At 44.8% G+C, this 19,929-nt stretch overlaps 3 protein-coding genes across 3 annotated transcripts; 2 read left to right on the top strand and 1 right to left on the bottom strand.

The window, feature by feature from the left end:
• Positions 1-1,147: 1,147 nt before the first annotated feature.
• Positions 1,148-4,791, top strand: LOC131286001 (solute carrier family 35 member F5). The gene is made up of 8 exons (XM_058314861.1): positions 1,148-1,258; positions 2,672-3,036; positions 3,145-3,282; positions 3,356-3,412; positions 3,497-3,730; positions 3,803-3,985; positions 4,058-4,368; positions 4,441-4,791. Exons 2-8 carry the CDS (start codon positions 2,932-2,934, stop codon positions 4,748-4,750), a joined length of 1,338 nt encoding a protein of 445 aa, XP_058170844.1. The 5' UTR covers positions 1,148-1,258; positions 2,672-2,931; the 3' UTR covers positions 4,751-4,791.
• A 7,428-nt stretch (positions 4,792-12,219) lies between these two features.
• On the top strand, positions 12,220-16,408 carry LOC131294200 (uncharacterized). The gene is made up of 2 exons (XM_058322246.1): positions 12,220-12,321; positions 15,626-16,408. Exons 1-2 carry the CDS (start codon positions 12,220-12,222, stop codon positions 16,406-16,408), a joined length of 885 nt encoding a protein of 294 aa, XP_058178229.1.
• Positions 16,409-19,186: 2,778 nt separating this feature from the next.
• On the bottom strand, positions 19,187-19,669 carry LOC131294199 (holotricin-3-like). The gene is made up of 2 exons (XM_058322245.1): positions 19,661-19,669; positions 19,187-19,588 (listed from the first exon to the last, which is right to left on the bottom strand). The coding sequence occupies exons 1-2, from the start codon at positions 19,667-19,669 to the stop codon at positions 19,187-19,189; spliced, it is 411 nt and encodes a 136-aa protein (XP_058178228.1).
• Positions 19,670-19,929: the final 260 nt, after the last annotated feature.

The following is a 19,929-nucleotide window of genomic DNA, read 5'->3' as shown; positions in this document are numbered from 1 at the left end:
ATTCAGGAGTGTACTGTGGGTTTCGGTGGGCGAATAGGCGATTGTTATGTTTAGCACCGTTGTGGCCAAGCCACGCGTACGGATAGATCGATGTGTACTGTGTGTGCGTGTAGAAAAACCAATCGAATGGTTTGTTAGGAGGGAATGAGAATCATAAGTATGTTGTATTTAAGTTTCTTGTTGATTGGCAGATACATATTTTATCAGGGAGAATGTTCATATTTCCAATTGGTTGTCTTTCGAGAGACAGACAAAATGTTCGATCCTCAAGGAGGGCTACTTAAAACGAAAGGGCCAATGTACACACCCACACACACAAGAACACACATTTACACGATAGTTGAGTATATCATTATGTAGTTGACCGCGTTTCGGCTGATCGTTGGCGGTACCATGGTTAGAAGAAAAAGAGAATTTTATCTTACTTACTTACAGATATATTTTAGATAGCCTGTAATTAGTGCGGTCCAGTAGTTGGCGGACAGGAAGATTGCAGAGTGCATGTTAGCTCTTCTCGGCATTACTTACACTAGATTAGTGCACGCAATTAGTGATGATACAACTAGAAATTCTACGTAAACTGTATGCATCATCTCGAAGACATTACTTGCCTTCTGGCAGCATGTAGGAAGACAGAACAAACGATACAAATAAAAGTACAGATTAAAACGATCACGGGTTGTTTGCGTGTTAAGTGAAATCCGAATTATAATGCACATGTGATGTTTACAGATCCGACCCCAACCTATCGTATCCAACGGTATGAATTCAAATTTGAAATAAAACCACTGGGTGAAAAATGAGCTTATGTCACGCAAGATTGCGAAGCCGCTAGACATTTCCTAACAACTCGCTCAAAACTCCTCAGTGCGAGCAAAACAACTTCTAATTTTTGTATGGGCCGAATTTTGTATCAGCCCGCCACGGCTCATAACAAAATAAGGAGTTGTTTTGTTCGCGCTGAGAAGTTTTGAGCGAAACCGTTAGGAAATATCTAGCGGGAAGTACTCTACCGACAGTTCTAAACGGCCCGCTATTTGAATGTCAGCTGTTCTCTTCGTCAGCCACTCGACCATCGGTTCTAAACAGCCCGTTGTCAGTCGGTTCGATGATAAGAAAAAGAAAAGTGAAGTGCTTCGTGACGAAGAAAGATTGAATCTTTATGTTACGGTGTTTTTCATGATCAAGTGCCCGGTTTTTAAGTGTTCAACCGCTCAAATCAGTAGCCGAATGTAGTGTTTTAGTCGAACTATCAAAGGTTGGTGTGTATGTGGTTCAATTTCTGCATCGCTGGAAAAGTATTGCGCGTTTTGCGTTCTTTGTTGACTTTACTCGGTGTGCGACAGTGGTTCTATTTACATGAACAATTATGATCCTTTGAGGTCGATATACTAACGTGAGGGCATTCGTGCTCGGTTAATATTCCACTGGGACTAGTATGCACTTCAATCAACGGCTATACTAGCCGTCAGGAGCCCCCCATGGGATGCAGAAAAGTAGGCGCTGGTGCTAAACAGGCCGACAGCTGGAGCCCGTTTCTCCTAAGCAGTCGGAGGAAAAGCGTTTATCAGCATAGTTCATTGGCCCGTACCATAATGGGTGGTATTGTGCTGTTCTAGCAAGATAGCGAAGAAAGTAAACATTCCGCTACCTCGTTGAATTTAGTGTACCTCAAGGGCACGAGAGGCGCCGGGTGGAAACCAGTGCACATATCGTTATCCGTACGTCACGTTGACGCCAGCGGGTAGCGCTATAAAGACGGTCGTGAACTGACCAAATGATATCGGAGATTTGTTCTGTTTGTACACACCACACTGTAGCCCGCACCTACTCCCTGCCTCCGTGGTCAGCTTGCCTGTCTTGTTGTTTGTGATGGCATTGCCAGAGTGTATGGCATAAATTAGTGCAGTCTGCCGCCGCCACGGGACCTTCCCGGCACCAATTTGGTTACCGCAAATACCGAGCAAACTTTGCGGTCACGATGTGTATCAGAATATGAAACAGCGCGCACAGGCAAGAGGCTGGCAGGGCTAAATAAATGTGTTTCATTTGTCCCTCACAGTGTACATCGTGGGGCAGCATCTTGTTGAGGTAGCGCACAGGAAAACAGGAACAATTGGGATGTGAAAAACAAACAGCGTGAAGTGGACGGTAAAAACACATCGGACCGACAAAAAAGTGATAACAATATCCTAGCGGGAGGTAGGCGGTGATTTGGACAGCAAACGGTTCATCCGTTGATTTTCTGTGTTTGCTTAGGTTCCAACAAAAAACTTAAACAACACAACCGGATACGGTGGAATTAAGCAAATATCGTTTTTCGGGTATAGTTTCTTAAGTATTTCGAACTAAATTTCGAATGGAAAATCTATGCTTAAAGTAAACATATGGTACCAATTTGGCTGTTTGTGGTGTGATGCGGTTTGGTTAAATTACGATTTTTAAAAGAACAAACTTGATTTTTTGTAAAATGGAAATATGACCTGCTTCATCGAAGGAAACTCCAGAGGTTGGACTATTTTTTTTTTTAAACTTAGCGACTGAATCTTTGTTATAATATATCTTGAAATAAGGAAAAAAAGAAAATTATCGTTGTTTTTAATACCTTTTTCAAAGTTATTGAATGTCTTTTCATCATAACAATCATTCCGGTTTCGTACATTTATTTTAGAAAACATAACTATGCTCTATAACTATACACGCATCTGAAAGGCACGAAAAATGGAGTGCCATCCAAGGATCGTAAGGTAAATAAACTACCCCATAAGAGCGCACATACGACCGGTACCGAGAACGGCAAACAAGAGAACGAAACTGCCACCAAAATCCCCACAAAAGGATCCACCGAGCGGTGCAGAAGAAATTACGATCTCAACCAAATCAGCGGAAAAAAGACACCGCCCACTACGGCACTACGTGCCTGCGTGGTGTATGAAGGGTGGAAAAATGTTAAATAAGGCACAAAAACTAGTGCTCGGAATAGTGTTACTGGTGCTGGTCGATATAATATGGGTCTCATCGAGCGAACTAACCAAGGTCGGTAGCAGTCTGCATGATTTAATTACACTGAATGCCGCAAATGTTTATTTGTTAATGTCCTATTTTTTTGCTTCTTTTTTAATGCTCTCTCCACCACACTATTAGTTTCTCTACGAAAATGAAAACTACGATAAGCCCTTTTTCTGCACGTACTTCAAGGCGTCGATGTTCACCATTTACTTGATAGTACTCGGTTTAATTGCACCCTGGAAGGAAAGCTGCACCCGGAATGGAAACTATTCGGTAAGGAGTGGTCCCGCGTTCCGTGGTCGTAAACTATGGGCCCCGCCTAACGTGATTTCCCATTCATTTACAGCTGATGGAAACAATCGAAGAGGACGAAGGATACTACGCCAATGGGACGTCCAGTTTGGTAAGCAAACCACCCATCTCTGTTTTCACCACGGGAGGGGTGTAGTGAAATTTTAATTTTCGCGTTTCACTCCCTGTGCTGTAGAGTGATTCATCGTTCGTGCCCATCAAAGCGGACTCGCAGGTGTCCGGTACGGAGAGCGACGATTCCAGCATTCGCAGCGTGCGCTTCAGCAAGGTGGCCGAAGTACGCGAAATGTCACCGCACGAAGCATCCGAGGCCCTCATGTCGAGACTGTCGTACGCGGCAAGCTTACGAGTGCACCGACAAAAGTCCCACCACAAAACGGCACGCACGGCATTGCTCTTCTGTGTGCTGGTATGTTTCTCACCCCTGATCGTACTACCGGGTTGGCAAGGATATTAATTACTGTCTTTCACACTTTCCCAGTGGTTTATTGCCAACTATATGTTTCAGCTCGCGTTGGAACCAAGCGAGACGGCAATGGTAACGCTGCTCAGTTCCAGCTCGAGTTTTTTCACGCTCATTCTGGCCGCAATGTTTCCTTCATCCTGTGGGGACAAATTTACCTTCTCCAAGTTTTTCGCCGTTTTGCTGAGCATCTCCGGAGCGGTAAGTCAAACACATGGATGGGACGATGGAGGAAACATGAGAAAAACATATACATACTGTTGCACGTTTCAGGTGATGGTCTCGCTGTCGGAGCTGGATCAACCAAAAATGTCCCGCGGGATTGTCCTCGCACTGCTGAGTGCATTTTTCTACGCGTCCTATCTGGTGCTAGTCAAACGTAAGAGCGACACCGAGGAGAAGATCAGCATTCCGTTGTTTTTCGGTTTCGTCGGGCTGTGGAACTTGCTGCTTCTGTGGCCACTGCTTTTTGTGCTAAATTTTTCGCAGCTCGAAGTGTTCGAGCTTCCATCGAGACGTCAATTTGTGGTCCTGTTTCTAAACGGGCTCATCGGAACGGTGCTATCGGAGGCTCTCTGGCTGTGGTAAGTTTCCCTGATGATTCCGTTGATTGATGATTGCAAGCATTTTATCGGTGGTTTGCTTTCCGTTTTCAGGGGTTGCTTCCTTACTTCATCCCTTATCGGAACGGTGGCGATTTCGCTGCAAATACCCCTGGCCATGGTGTTCGATATGGTGCTGCATGGTAAGACCTACCCGCTGCTGTTCTATCTCGGTTCGCTCCCGATGTTCCTCTCGTTGGTGTTGGTGGCCTTTTTGGTAAAGTTCGACGACTGTGATCCGCTCCTCAAGTTTGGCAAGCTAATGTACCGACGGTTGTGGCACTGCCGGAAGGCAAACGTCATCCGGATACCGGACCTTGAGGAGCAGCACGAATCGCTGATCGACGGTAGTCATGATAACTAAAGCCAGCAAGAAGGCCACATGGTAAGATCAGGCTGTAGGCCCATCCTAAAGATTTGAAGAAGAATTTGAAATGATTTAAAGATCGTTTACTCGACGGTGCACGAACCGATCGTCCCGGAAGGCGATGTTTGTTTGTTCTCAATAAGCGGTGCAATTTTGAGCAGGAAACCGTTATTCTTATTTAGGCGGCCCTCGAGTTAAGTCACATCTACTTATCCACTTGAGAGATTATGATTGTTAAGATCACCAAAGTGTTCTTGCTTGAACGAAACATTATACCGACTATTCGAAACTCATTCCGGAAATCAACAAGTGGTATTCCTCAAGCGATGCTTGTGGTTTGCTATAAATCGGCTGCTAAAGGAAGGCGAAATTATGACCGTTCTTGCGAACGCATTTTTTTAATAATTACCGACCACCAGTGTTAGTTTAAAGTTGATGGGATATAACCATTTGACAAACCTTTATTTCAACGATTTTGTTCTTTCCATCGGCCTACTTTGCATTCGTCTTTATTACCAGTGAAGGCAAACCCTTCTTGCGGTCGTCTCTTCACAGCCGGTCGCCGTAAGAACAAGAGAACTATTCAGTATTATCACTATTGATTTGAATTTCACTGTTTCTAAATTATCTGACCAACGCTTTAATATGTGTTAGAATTGAATCATACAATTTTTCGTGTCTCGAATAAATGTACTCTGTATGTTTATTTCAATAAAGTCAGGTATGAGTTGTGAAAAAGCACTAGCACGAACAATAGGAAGCAACCTCTCCGCCTACCCAGTTTGTGTGTGGCCAGTCAATCGTTTTATGCTAGCACTTTACAGTATTAGTTCGTCACCGAATCACATCACCCGTCGGATGGCCGAACAGACGAAGCGAGAAGGCGTCCTTCGAGAAGATACGTCAGGAGGCAATAAGTGAGTGTGTTTGTCTACTTTGATTAAGAAAAAAAAATGAGGAATTGTTCGAGCGCACACTACGCAATACATACTACTACACAAACTGATGAGGCTTAAATCGGTTTGAGCCGTGTTACGGGTCAAACGCACCCTCCGCCAGAGAGGAAAGCGAGCACACAAACAGCAACCACAAGTAGAAGGAAAATGGGAAAAACCAGCTAGCCAGTAGTAGATACTATTTTGTATTTGAGTTTTTGATTGTGATATATAAACGTAGGGTATACACGAAGAAATTAAGTATTCGACACACGATGCAGTCTAGTGGCGTGGATGAGCGTTATAAAGGCAAATCTAAAAGACTAAAAGAAAGATCAGAAAGCTATAGAGCGCGGCGACGAAATTGGATTTCTGCCGCCGTTTGTAAATGTACGATTAGTGTCACCATTACGTTCTTTAAGTATTAGTTTTCGATTTTCTGCCTCTTCACTGATTTCTTGCCCCGCTGGATCATGTTACGAATGGTTCTAAATGCATGTTGGTGCGATAAAGCGTACACAGTCGAGTAGTGACTGCCGAAAGTATCGGTATATTATTTTGTAAAAAATTATTCCCTCAATTAAGGTTAATATAATTGTTTTGCAACTGTGAGAATTCCCCTACAAACTATCAAACTATAGAAAAGTAAATGTTTGAAAACCTTGAAACCATTCCTTCGTACCCATTAAATGTTCACTTATTAACTAGAGCACAACTGCTTCACGAGACGCCGCACCACTTTAATCCCGTGAGTGTCCTCACTATGTGTTCCCGAAACAGTTACAAGACTTGGCACAGCCTTGGCTCCACCCAGTACACATACCTAAGGAAGTTGTTGGAGTTTAGCGTGTAAACAAAAAAAAACAAAACAAAAACTATAGTAGTCGGAAGCAGCATGTTTTTTGGAAAGAACTACACGCAACTTAAACTCTACGAACATCTTTGTGAGATTGAATTGAAACCGAAACTAAAAACAAAAAACAAGCATACACCTATACACGGTAGCAAAACAAATGGGCAACAATATTAACCGAGTATTTCGTTAGGGGACAGGAAAACAAAAGCGTGAAAGAAAGCGCGAGTCCGGAGGCATGGACCGGGCATGTGGCACAGCATAGCGAAGATGAGAGCAGCATTCCTTGTGGTAGGATAGGTTTTTGTACAATTTATATGTGATACAAACAAAGCCCATTTATTGAATAAGATTTACACTTACTGTTCGTAGCCGAACGAGGATGCGTGAAACAGAGAAGAAATGGTCAGTAAGTAGCGTGGGGCGTTGGAGGCGAAAATATATTATTGGAAAAATCCATAGTAGTTGAACAATAAACAGAAAAAAAGCAACACATTTAAAGCAGCATACACAAATATAATACGGAACACAATTTTACACCAACGTAGTCATATAATGATGATAACGAAAGGCAAAGTGGCAAAGGCAGAGTGTAATTGAATGATGTGTTGCCTAGAACTTTACCGATCCGATGCAAGCACACCCGTTTTTCTTTACTTGGTAGTAGATCTTCACTGCGGTCTGAGCGGGGTAAAAGACGATAACGATGAGTCCGTTGTTAAATGGCCGCCGGTATGTTAAATTCTAAGGCTATAAAGAGCTCCTTACACGGGTTGGGCGAATAGCCGGGAGAAGGGCAATATACACGCATCAGTGAAGCACCGGAACTGTGTTGTAACCTGTAATAGAATAAAACCAAACCCCAAGTGAAGAAACAATTTTCTGAACAATAAAGAAAAGCTCTACAACAACCAACCTAAACAAAAACACGCATCTACGCAAAAGAACAGCCGCGTCGTGGGTAAAACGAATCCGATTCGTCTTGTGTCCGAACATCCTTTGCTTCCTCATGCTGATGATGACACACGAGCATTCAGCAGCTTCCTTTTTCCTTCGCGTGCGACGCGTGCGTAACCGATCATTAGGCGTGTATGATTCGTGGTCAAATATTAGTATTACTGTTTCGATGGAACGGGGCAGCGCGGGGTGTGTAATTAAACCCCATCTTGGTGCTTGGTGCGCGCAAAAGATGGAAACCCATCATCAATCAACGTCACAGCATCGTGAACGAAAGCAAAAACGAAAAATGGATCCCCAAACAAACCGATCCACCTGGATGGCCTTTTCCGAATTGGTTCCGAGCGGGATTCAACGACCAAGCACGAGTGGGTATGGAGGAAGGCATGGCAAGGAGAGAGAGTGAGAGAGAAAAATGTCATTACTTGTAATCCCCGGCTAAAAAACACCGAAAAGTTCACATGGATGCTGACACGTCGCCGTCCACCGCACGAGATGTTCACATGTGGCAGAAAACCGAAGGACACGTGCTACACCTGTAACCTGCCGCTGGGCACTGGGCGTTCGTCTTCGCAGGTGATTGTCCAGTTGCGGCGGCCTTTTCCAAGTAGATTCACTAGTCGGTCTTTTTCTTCGTCTTCTGCGCCCGGAACGAATCGATTTCAATCGTCTTAAAGCAGAAGGTGATGAAAAGGCGTTGAAAATGCATTTACAGCTCTGTAAATGTTCGCCTGTCCGGTGCGGTTCCCTGTGGCCTAAAGTTGTAGGTCACTCAACCGTTTTAACTTGCCTTAATACGAAGCTTTTGTTTCTCTTACAGATTGATTCCACAAATAGACTTGATGGCCGTTTAGTCGCGTAACATATTGGAATGGTTTCAAATTCGAACTGAATCCAACTTTACATACAGATTGTATTTTGCTTCAGGTAAGAATTGTTTTTAATTAAATATATTTTGAAATTATGATAGTAATAAGCTTTTTAAACGATTTTCCAACTTTCCACTTCGCTCAACGTTGGACTAATTAATAAATTATTTAAATTCACCATCGTCAAATTGGACCATTTTTCGGAGATGCTAATTGGGCTCCAGCGGCCGCGAACCTAGAAGCAGTTCCGTTTCCTCCGGCATGATTGAATAAACCGCTCGCATCGGTGAGTCAACGGCGTTAATTTGAATGCACCTTTGCTCGTGTTGCACATTAATTTTCCCTTCAATCTGAGTTTATTTTTCTTACATCGTTTATGCTGCGCGGTGGCCTTATGACACATACGTGCGAAGCCACCAGGTTGATGGGGTGGCACCGCCACCGTTTTCTCTCTCTCCTTTTCTCTCCTTAACCACGTTAATCTTACGATCATTATCGTGAATGTGGTGCATGCAGCGATCGTGACCTCGGTGCCATCAACTCTGTTGCTCTGAACGGGGCGGCCATAGTGTCCGGAGGGTATCATTAACGCCATCGGATGATGATAATCAATTAAGCGGCAGCTACCGCCGGTAATCCGTTGGGCGCTGAGGGTTTCGAACCGATCAAGTGCATACACTGCTGAAGGGCAGGAACGATAGGACTCAGAAAATTGCACTCAAACAAAATAAAAAAGATTCTTTATGGGACGATGTGTGCAAACCATTATTAGCACCATTTTACTATGGCATCAGCGTTTCCCGGGAAACGCTGGGGCCGCGGGGGTCTTCCGAAGATCCGGCCACCCGCTCCGAGTGAGTGATCTTCAATAGGTGAGATGTTCACAGTTCACAGCGAACAGTTTTAAAGGCGATCATTGCCATTAATTATTAACCGCGGGGGGGCTGCACGTTAAAATGTATTTATATTTACTGCGCAACGAATAAAAGCTCCTGTCACTTCCGGTACCGGGATTGAACCATAATCGTGTGATTTAATTAATTAACCACCGTATTGCGACCGCGCAGAACAAAGAAACCATTCGGGTTGCTTGCGCGGGTGCAGAGATTGCGTTTTTCTTCGCTTTCCACTCCGTTGCGACATGCAGACATTTGACTGGTTGGGTTATTTAAATAAATTATTTCTTCATTGCAGAAGGGGCTCGCTTTTCGGTTCAGTTCCGTTACCCTTCAGCTAAATGATTCGCATGGGGTTTTGAGCAGAACTTGTGCAAAAGCTCATCGCAGCAGGCGGATAATTGGAGGTCAACAAAGAGGCTGTTCGAGTGGAAATGTGCTTCAAGACAAAGTGTGTCAAAGTGATGATGTTCGGTAATCCGATCTTGCGCGTGTCGTCCGACCGGGGGGATGCAAAAATATCCACCTTATGATTGTGATTAATTATGATTAACGCGGTTTGAAGGCTACGCCGGAGGAAGTAGGTCTTTTTGTCATAACCATAAATTAGGATCAAGTTCAACTATGTGGATTTACGTTGTTACCTAATGCAATGTGAGCTTATTTCTTTCCTGTTGTGACATTTTTTTTTCATGCACAATTATTATCTTAGAAGAGGGATACAAAAAGAAAAAAAGTTCCAAAACAATCACTCAAAAACCGGTACCGGTTAGTTCTCGTGGCCGGTCATTTTCGTCTCTTCTTCCCGCTGCATCCGGAAATCTGCTGTCCACGATGCTCGAGTGTGGATAAACTTGGCGCGGGGGATTCCCTACTACAAGTTCCTCTTTGAAGAGACCTTCTCCGCGCGTGCTCGGAACTGTAGGCGACTTCAAGAACTGGCGGTTTAGTTTATCTTTGTGGGAGCCACCGAATCCAAGCCGCACATGTGAAGCGGTACTCGGTAAAGTTCACACGCGAACGGATCTGGCCGATGGCTTCTGAACCAGGAACTTGTTGAGTGAATAATTACTGGAACGCTTCTAAAGACCGATATTTTTTGCTTCTTCGATTTTCATGAAATCACTTATTTCTCCGCAGGTTCCGTCGAAGGTCACGTGAATCCTTTGTACTGTTGTGCGAGATTGAAAGGCTCAAGTTTACGAAGATTGATGGAACATCGTTTAAGACGATTGAGGAGCGTTTCTAGATCGTGACCCTTGAAAATATTCTAGGAAATTTTTCAAAATGTAATATGTGTCTAATGGTAGTCATCTTTCTGTAAGACTTGCTTCTACGCGACAATGACTTGTGGTTATGCCTTACGATAATGTGCTGTTGTTTGTGACAGAATTCATCTAGAAAAACGTGCTATGACTTTCTACATCCTGGTGTAAACACCTACCTGTCTATTAGCATCCCATGTCGTCGTGCGTGTTGTTCTACGACTCATTACCCATTTTTCAAACATCTCCTCCACATTCTGGGACTTCCCGGCATTCCATTCTAGCGCACGGGAATAGGTTAATCCCTTCGTTGGACAATTTTTCAAGCTCTTTATGCAACGAACAACAACCACATTCGACTTTTTCACCCGATCGGCGATGATATCATAGCCCCGCCGGTGATCGGTGATCATCTTCTCATGCAAATGTGCATGTACTCCAGCTCTGGGTGCTCTGTGTGCGGCTTTACCACGTGCGGTAGTGGACTCTAGTGGAAAATCCAATACAAATCCAACACATCATCCAGCGTGGCCCTCAAATACAGTACACTCGTCAAGAGGACACCCCGTTCGTCTGCTTCGGTGGGACCGGCGGACAAAAAAACCAGAAAAATGGGCGCCGATGAAAAATGTTGCGAATCATAATTAACCTTAAAATCCACAATCGTTTGATGGGTTTTTGTGCTCACCCTCGGTCCCTCGGCTAGCAGGCTACCAGAGGTCGATGGCTGTTGATTGTCGGAGGCCACGAGCAACGAGGGGGAAATGGGGTACTCGTAGAGGAAGAGCCACGTGACACATTGCGCGCTAATGCAACACTTGTCAGACTCGGTGGCTCCTCAGCGGAACTTCTGGTGCAATTGTGCGATTGTGCCCGGCGTTTCGCTTATCCGATCAAACACTGTAAAGCCTCGGCCGAGAAACCTGCCCTCCTCTGCGCTTTAACTGGCGAAACAAAAGACTCCTATTTCTTACCCGGAGCCCGGGGCGTATTCTGTGAGCACATACTTTCGATGAAGTTGTCCAAAATTGATGTCCTCCGTCGTCGCTTCGAAACGTCGCCTCATGGGTGACATTAGATTAATGTTTTCTACCGTTTTTTCCCTTCAGTTGGCACTTTACTCAGTGGCACATACTTCTTTTCTTTGTGGGTCTTAAGCTTCTTCCCATTGTATGAACGACTTCATCTACCGCACCGCATCTTCATATGCGCTTTACCTACCTTCGCTGGCCAAAGTTGTGCAAGAGCGGTTGCTTTTATTCGCTTCCTCGGAAGGGACGGGAAAAACTACCCGCAGGGGCACGAGGTGAAGAAATAAATGATCTACTTAAAAGCGTCCCCCGAATGATCCCTCCGCCAACCGAGCCGGGCTCGATCGTGATGTAATGCTCCGCGCCAGGGTTACGCTTTGCGGACCTTGCGTTCTTGGGAGATAAGTAGAGATTTAATTGAATCACTTGACGCTGCGAAAATTGTAACGAACTTTCGATAAGCGCAAAGACCGCGCGGTGGCCAGCAGGATCACGATTATCTGGGTGGCTGCGTAGAACCGGATCAACCGCCCGATCCTTGCCCCAATCGCCCCTACGGGCTGGGGAAGCTTCGGGAGGAGATTGCAAGACCGAACCCCAGACGTAGACGGTTGGTCAGGTGTTTTAATTGTACCCTTGCGTCCCGAGTTCGGCTCGAAAATGATCGATGGTGACTCACGGGGAGCGAAACTCGAAACACTGATCAACAATGATCTGCACGATTTTTTCCAACCGAACCGATCCGGCGGATTCGGGCTGAAGGTAAATATGTTTAGGCTTTAGGAATCGGACTGCAAAGAAAAAGAAGCTGGGCCTTTCTGCCCCAATCCCGTAGTGGCATGTAATTTAACCAATTAAGTCGGCTGATTCTGGAACGGCAGCAGACGTCGAATGATTGGGTTAAAAATTTATTTAAGGCAACCCGAAGTGGGTTGTCCGGTACGGTTTGGGCCAACCATCAATAGTGCCAATTAAATGCACGTTACACATATTTATGTCTGATTAACGACAGTTGGTGGTTGCCAGATCGGTGAAGAAAGAGGAAGTAGAATATTTTAAGAATAATAAAGAAAAGTAATTCTAAATCCATTTGTAGCTCGAGTCGATCTATCGAATATGTAATTCAAACAGATGAGATATTTAAAAATTACAAAAGAGAGGATCATTTTTTCATTAACATGGGTTCTAAAGAAATGTTAGAACAAAGAGCTTAAACTGTTAAAACCAAAAATGTATATGTTACAGTAGAATTAGTACATACCAATAAGTTCGATCCCAAACAAATGACTAAAGCAGGGGTCGGCATATATTTCCTAAAAAGGGCCACATGATTAAAAGGAAACCGAAAGCACGAGTCAATTATGAACCAATGATATAATGTTTTCAAAGTAGTACCTTATTAAATGAAATATTTAAACATTCTCATACATTTTTTTTGTTGAAGTTATATGCTCTTATCAACATATAACAAAAATACCACGTTCAAAACAAAATTATTCTTCATTTTTGGAACGAAAACAAACCTGACATCGTGAACAAATCCGATAAAAATGGAGTTGGATTTTTTGTATGTAGCACTAAAATTGTCTTACGGGCCTTATAAAACCAGTTGGCGGACCGAACATTGCTGATCCCTGGTCTAAAGTGTGTTCCGATAGACAATAAAATAAATAAATAACATAACAAACTGTTTTTAACTACAGAATACTTCTCTACTAGAAAAATATGGACTGATTCTTCTCCAAAGTTTGGATGACGAAAACTTTAGTAAAACCTAGTTTCAAATAATTACTAATTAGGTTCAATATACTAGACCATTCTTAGGAGTGCTATAGTGTAGATCATGATTCGTTAACAACAAAAATGTTATAACTTCATCTGTCTCGTATTGTTAAAAGAAATACAATGTAGAGTATTCTACGGAATAGCTTTGAAATATCCATAAGGTAAAATAAACATTTACGACTATTTAAAATTAAGCTCTACGGGGTTCTCAAAGTTCACTCTCAATTTTAAGTGTGGAATGAGGCTTGCATTGGTCGCGTTTTCCTTTGGCCGATAGCCGATCTTCCCGACGCTGCCAATAATTGATTTAGCGTACGGAACAAGAAGAACATCTGTTCGGCCTGCCAAGATTTGGTCAATATTATGATGAGCCGACGATCAAGGCGGACATTACTGGCTACCAGTCCCGCGTCCCACCAAACCCCTCACACCAGCTGCTTCCTCTTGGTGCAACAATCAGCAAGTCATCATCTACTTCGATCGCATCCGCGGATTATTATGGTTGGGTTTATGTGCTTGCGGAACTACTCAGGAACACGGATTCGCCAGTAGATCTACCATGCGTGTATGTGTGTATGTGTTGAGGAAGGTCCACAAAATATTATTTGGGGGGGTTGTATGCTTCGTTCAATAAGTTGTAGCTCGTCAATTACACTTTTATCGGAGTAGGAAGTGAACGCCTGGGAGAGAGAATAGCGCAGAACGGCCAAGAACCGATTGAAGAAGAAGATGCTGCTCGTCGGGACGCGAACAGGTCAGCGTCGCCCTGAGAGCCTTCACCTGCTACTGCTGATGCTGCCCGGGGGTGGAACACGCCGCGGCAAATCCCGTAGAGTGGGGCTCGAAAAAAAGGGGGCAATTGTACGCCCGGCACCACCTCCCCGTGAGTACTAAAAAGTGAACGCCGTGTGAGGAGCTCGAAGTTGCGCTCTCTTTGTTGTCGAAGTCCGCCAGAGGTCGGAGTGGGGTAGAGCCGCAGCCGGCCGGGGTGCTTCATCTGGGCTGGGTGCACCGGCACATCTCATCCGAGCGGTGGTTGCAGTTTTTTGGCTATAAAAGCCAACCCTTGCGCCGGCTAGTGGCATAGTATACTTGGGTAGTTCATCCGAGTAGCAGCAACAGCAGCAGCAGCAGCAGAATCCGTAGTGTTCAGTAGTCTCTGTTCTCCAGCCGTTGACCGTTGAGCATCCTTGTTCCGTAGGATGATGAAGGTGCGTTTAACCATCGATCGTAAAATTGAGACTAAGTGAATTATTCGTTTCTGGAGGACATTTTCAATACTCCGAAGAACCTTTGAAGTGAATGTGATTTTATTTATAAGGTGGTAAAATATCGAAGTCTATTTCACCGCTTACATAACTGCCAGATTCTTCGATTTTAAATTTTCATATGAATATGAATTTCTAAAAATTTTCAAATACATTTTTCAATCTTCAAGAATGCTTGAAAAAAGGCACAATCAGTCCGAGAAGTGGGAAAGCATATACGCAACAAAAAGTAAATCAGTGAAATCTAGCTGACAATATGAGCGAAATAAGTGTTAAATGGCTTTTATACAATTTAGCGATTTTTCTCCGTTTCTTCGATCTCCCCTTATTTGTTGTTTGCCTTAGTTGGTTAAACATTCTGTTTCAAGTGTTTATTGAATTAGACGAACAATTTCTCAGTTTCAGATCTCTCAGATTTTTTTAGACACATTCATTATATTAAAAGTCTGACATACAAGTGTCTTTGCTGGTTTAATTCCTACTCTTCATCTTAGTACTTGCATCTTTCAAGTATTTGTATCTTTCAAAGAGAACAGCATACAACACGGTTTTCTTTCGATTACCTATTGTTTGTATAAATGCATTTATTTTTCAAATTAATTAAAAATGAAAAAGCAGGTATTTTCTGTAATAAACGTTGAGGAGTATTACTTACCATTACTTTAAAATTGAAATGGTTCGAACTTTAAATGTCCCAGTGTTAGCACAGAGCTGCCGAACAAACACGCTCGATTGATTACGAACTGTTATTGATGAAAGCTGCACCCAAATTGTTAACACGCTCCCACGAACTGCCTTTCAAAAAGATGATTGAATCTTAGCGTCGAAAAGATCACGCGATAAAATTGGCTATCGATCGGCTGGATGGATTGTGTTCGATCGCTCGGTCTAAAGCGTAATTGGTCTTGGTAGAAGGCGCCAATCAAGGTGTCCCACCCCCGAGTTGTTTTTTTTTAAACAGAGAGCTTACAATCGGTGCACCCGATCTCTCGGGCCCTTCTTCATCCTTGCAGAAAGCGATCGTTCTGAGCTGCCTGGTGGCGGCGGCCCTCTGCTCGTCCGATTTGGAGACAGCCGAATCGGGATGGAGCGGCTGGAGCGGTGGTGGTGGCGGCGGCGGTCACGGTAGCGGTGGAGGCAAGGTGATCATCGTGACGTCCGGCGGTGGAGGTGGCCACGGCGGTGGTTGGAGCAGCGGCGGCGGAGGCTACGGTGGACGCAGCCTGGGCGGTGGCGGCGGATGGTCCAGCGGGGGTGGCCTGAGCAAGGGCTGGTCCGGCGGCGGCGGTGGACTCGGCGGCGGCTACTCCAAGGGTTGGCCAAGCAGCTTCGGAGGTTCCGTCGGCAAGGGATGGTCTAGCGGTGGCGGCTCGTACGGAGGCGGCTACGGAGGTGGGGTCAGCAGTGGATGGTCGCTGGGAGGAGGCAGCGGACTCGGTGGAGGACACGGAGGTGGCTGGAGCTCGGGTGGACGCAGTCTCGGCGGTGGTTGGGCCTCGTCCGGCGCCGGCAAGGGCGGATGGTCGTCGGGCGGAGGCTACGGAGGCGGTTTGAGCCAGGGATGGTCGTCGGGTGGTAGCGGCTTCGGAGGAGGCCACGGTGGATGGTCCTCGGGCGGGTATGGCGGTGGACGTAGCCTCGGCGGATCGGGAGGATGGTCGTCGGGTGGAGTCAGCAAGGGATGGTCCTCAGGTGGCGGTTACGGAGGTGGCGGATACGGAGGTGGCAGCGGATGGTCCACCGGAGGAAGCGGAGGCTACGGAAGCGGTGGCTGGAGCGGTTCCAGTGGTTGGTAAACACATCCATACACACACATACACTCACACACACAAACACACAACGCCCAAGAAGCACCTCCACTGCCCAATGTTACATCCCTTCATCAAACTGTTTGAGGAACCGGTAATGTCCAACTCCTCCAGCTGTTCCTGTTGATCGATATTTCAATAAAAGAAACCTGCAAAGCCCTTTTTTGTACATAACAACCTCTCGTGGTCCATTAAATACTCATTTACGTCCGCAACGATCGCCGTCGTCGTCACGCACGGAACGCGTGTGAAAATGTTAACGACTCCTTTGACTACATCGCGCTGGATCGTGGTAGAACAATCTCCACCGGTCAGCATGGTATACCTACCATACCTGGAAGCGTACTCCTACAACCGATGGTTGTGCTTTTTCTCTGAGGCAACATCAAACAACCAAAACCCGAAAGGGAACGTAGATTGATGACGCCCTGATAGCATTATGCCATTATTTCCCCAATCCTTCGCCTCGGTTTAACGAATGCACGATTATGATCTGGAGTGCTGGGTGCTGACAAATTGGGCATACCACCACTACCCCGCCGAGGGTGATCACCGTTGAGGGTACCTCCGGTACCAAAGGGCGAATTGAAATGTTAATGCTGCAATTGGGAGCTTCTGAAGTGTCTATCGTGAGCGAAGCATCTTGCAAAGCACGCCCGTCCCTACTGTAAGACGACGCCGCGAACAATTGCGAATGATCTCTATCGCGGAAACAAAACGGTGTCGAAGTACTTGGGCTAGTGCGGCCACGGTGGGATGTGTTGGTAGCACCAAAAAAACAGTAGAAAACATTGTTTTGACAATAGATATTGTTGGATTCTGTGCATGAGTACGTAATTGATAACATGGAACAATGGTGATCATTTGATGATTATTTCTTATGTTTGTTCTGCGTCCTACTTTGTTTGTTCCTGTCTTTTCAATTCAATCAACTTTGTTTAATTTTAAATTTATTCACTTCTGTTATCGATTTTAGATATGTAGCTGATTCTTTTTTGATTACTGCGGTTAAAGTGTTTAATTATTGAATAAATTTATGGGTTTCTCCTTGGATCATATACGTTTTTTTTATTTTAACAGTTTTTCTTAAAACTGGAGCTGAAAATTTGTTAATTGTTATACGCCTAGTGTATTTTTTGATGATTAAAAGATCGTTCCGAAAAATATTACATATTATCTGATCGGGGATAAGATAAGTTTTTTGTTTGATGTACTTTAATTAATAGTCTATGTAAATAATTTGGAAAAATAAATAACTCATAAGAATAACAAAGCTCACTTTCACTTTCCAATAGCAGTTATATCATGTAACCTTAGCAGTTGGGTCCATCTCGGCAACGAACTTTACTGCACTTTCGGTATAAAATGTTTTATGTTTGGTTTTTATTGAGATATCTAGGTTTGCGAGCTGCTTTGCATTTCATATCGACTTTTTACAGTACGAAACATCCATTATCAGACACTTAAAAACAGTGCAATGTTTAAATAATGTTGCTATTTAAACGAAGCCTATGTAGAAAATAGACCCCTGTAAAGCACTAATTACAACATGTATCAGACATTTCCTAGCGTATGTGAATAGTGGAAAGTTATCATCATTTTTAAATGCACAAAGCGTTACTATGTTAAACTCATGAAAAATGCTCATCTCATCGAATGATGCTCTAAGGGTAATGGTGACATTAAAACATTACCTCTTATAGCATTAGACGAAGAGATCGACTAAAATGGAATCATGATCTTGGGAAAGCATACAACTTGCACGCAAGTCGCATAGTATGTTTCAATATTTTAACGATCATGTTGATCGGTCAAGTGATGTTCTTCGTGTGGTAATTTTGTATGCTCATTGGTAATTCGAATTGAAACAATGTAATCAAATAAGAACGATTTCCAGGGAGCAATATTCACAAAACAAATTATTATATTCCCAAACGAAAATGTAAACGCAAAACTTCGTCGTTACAACCTCAACTTCATCATTTACAATGCAAATGGCACTAAATCAAACCGTTGTCATAGGTACCGTTTTATCTATGTTGGAATTACCTTGCCGTCCGCCCGGCAACATTCAATCAGCAGCAATAGAAACGATGACTCGCTCGAAACAACCCCGTTTTAGTCATCCCGCTTGAATATGCAACCGTTCATTTATAATTTCGCACAAACAAAGTGCTTTATGAGTTTGCGTTTATGCTTTACCCCCAACCGGCAGACGGGCGGGTTAATTTGCATCTGATTATCGCATCTTGTTCGCCTTCGACGCCATGCAAAGGGCTCGATGATGGGCCCGATCTGCCACGGGTCTGCGGGAATCGCTGATCCTAATATGTTCCCCACCGTGTTTGGTGAATGGTTTCAGAAGATTCTAAAGCACCTCAATGCTGATTTTGTGCGAGGTGTGTTCGATGATAAATGGTAGAAACCGCAGCGTGAAGCAACGGCATGTGACGGACGAGAACGTTGGTCAGAGGCTTATGAGGCTTAGAAACGGTGGAAGAAGATAATTTTTGCGCACAAGAAGATGAACGCGAGCAGATGATACGTACATCGGGAGGAGGTCATGGTAAACTTGAGCCTGCGCCATGATGAGCGGCAACTTTGCAACAACAGCCCACCGGATCGGGGCTCTCAATGTGAAGCGATAGCAGTCCGTTCAACCGGTTATTTCCGCCCGGCACGTCCCACCGGGAGAAGGTGCTCGTGGCAAGGTAGAGAACGCAAAGGCAACACGGTTTGAGGGATTGAATTTATTTCACACTCCGTCTATCGCTTCTTGCCATAGAATCCGCCGCCCTTGATAAATCCACCGCCAACGATGAACCCACCGCCGCCGCCGCCGAACCCGCCCAGCCCGTGGCCACCAAATCCACCGAACCCACCGTGCCCTCCGCCGAAGCCGCCGTGATGTCCAAAGCCGCCTCCACCGAATCCACCGAACTTGCGGAACCCGAATCCGCCGCCGAAACCGTGCCCGAATCCACCGCCGTGTCCAAACCCTCCGCCGTATCCGTAATGGGCCGCTTCCGCCACTTGCAGGTCGCTATCGTCGTTGTCCTCCAACCGACCCTCCGCAACCGGAACGAGGCTGTCTCTGGACACCTCTGAAGTGGGCGCCGCATTTGCCAGCAGACAGGCGCAGCTGCACAGGATCACCGGGATCAGGACCTGTTCAGGGAAGAAAAGCATTGGAAAAGCCGATTGATACACCCGGTTTCGCTTGACCTTCTTTGCACGCACCTTGTTCATCGTTTATTCGATCGACACCTCGAGCTAGCCAACACCGAACTGATCGCTACCGAACGCGCCTCGATTACGTTTATATATCCTTTTTTCCCTTCAAACAACCCGGGAGTACCGAGCCAACCTTACGAAGTACGCGAAAGGGCAAAAAAACTGACAGAAGGAGCTCCTGAAGATGTGCCAGAATGCCACAAAGAATTACAATCGAACGAGTGCCCTCAAGGCGTGGATTGGAAAATCATCTTCTTTTGGACAATTTAGACACG

Source organism: Anopheles ziemanni, chromosome 2, assembly GCF_943734765.1.
Source record: "Anopheles ziemanni chromosome 2, idAnoZiCoDA_A2_x.2, whole genome shotgun sequence".
Taxonomy (NCBI): Eukaryota; Metazoa; Arthropoda; class Insecta; order Diptera; family Culicidae; genus Anopheles; species Anopheles ziemanni.
The sequence above is the reverse complement of the archived record's forward strand: the minus strand, read 5'-3'. Positions and strand labels throughout refer to the sequence as shown.

Coding starts and splice junctions, on each gene's coding strand:
- LOC131286001 (XM_058314861.1), top strand. CDS start 2,932: ATGAAGGGTGGAAAAATGTTAAATAAGGCACAAAAACTAGTGCTCGGA. Junction 3,037..3,144: donor CATCGAGCGAACTAACCAAG/GTCGGTAGCAGT, acceptor CCACACTATTAG/TTTCTCTACGAAAATGAAAA. Junction 3,731..3,802: donor CATTGCTCTTCTGTGTGCTG/GTATGTTTCTCA, acceptor ACACTTTCCCAG/TGGTTTATTGCCAACTATAT.
- LOC131294200 (XM_058322246.1), top strand. CDS start 12,220: ATGATCGATGGTGACTCACGGGGAGCGAAACTCGAAACACTGATCAAC. Junction 12,322..15,625: donor CCGGCGGATTCGGGCTGAAG/GTAAATATGTTT, acceptor TCATCCTTGCAG/AAAGCGATCGTTCTGAGCTG.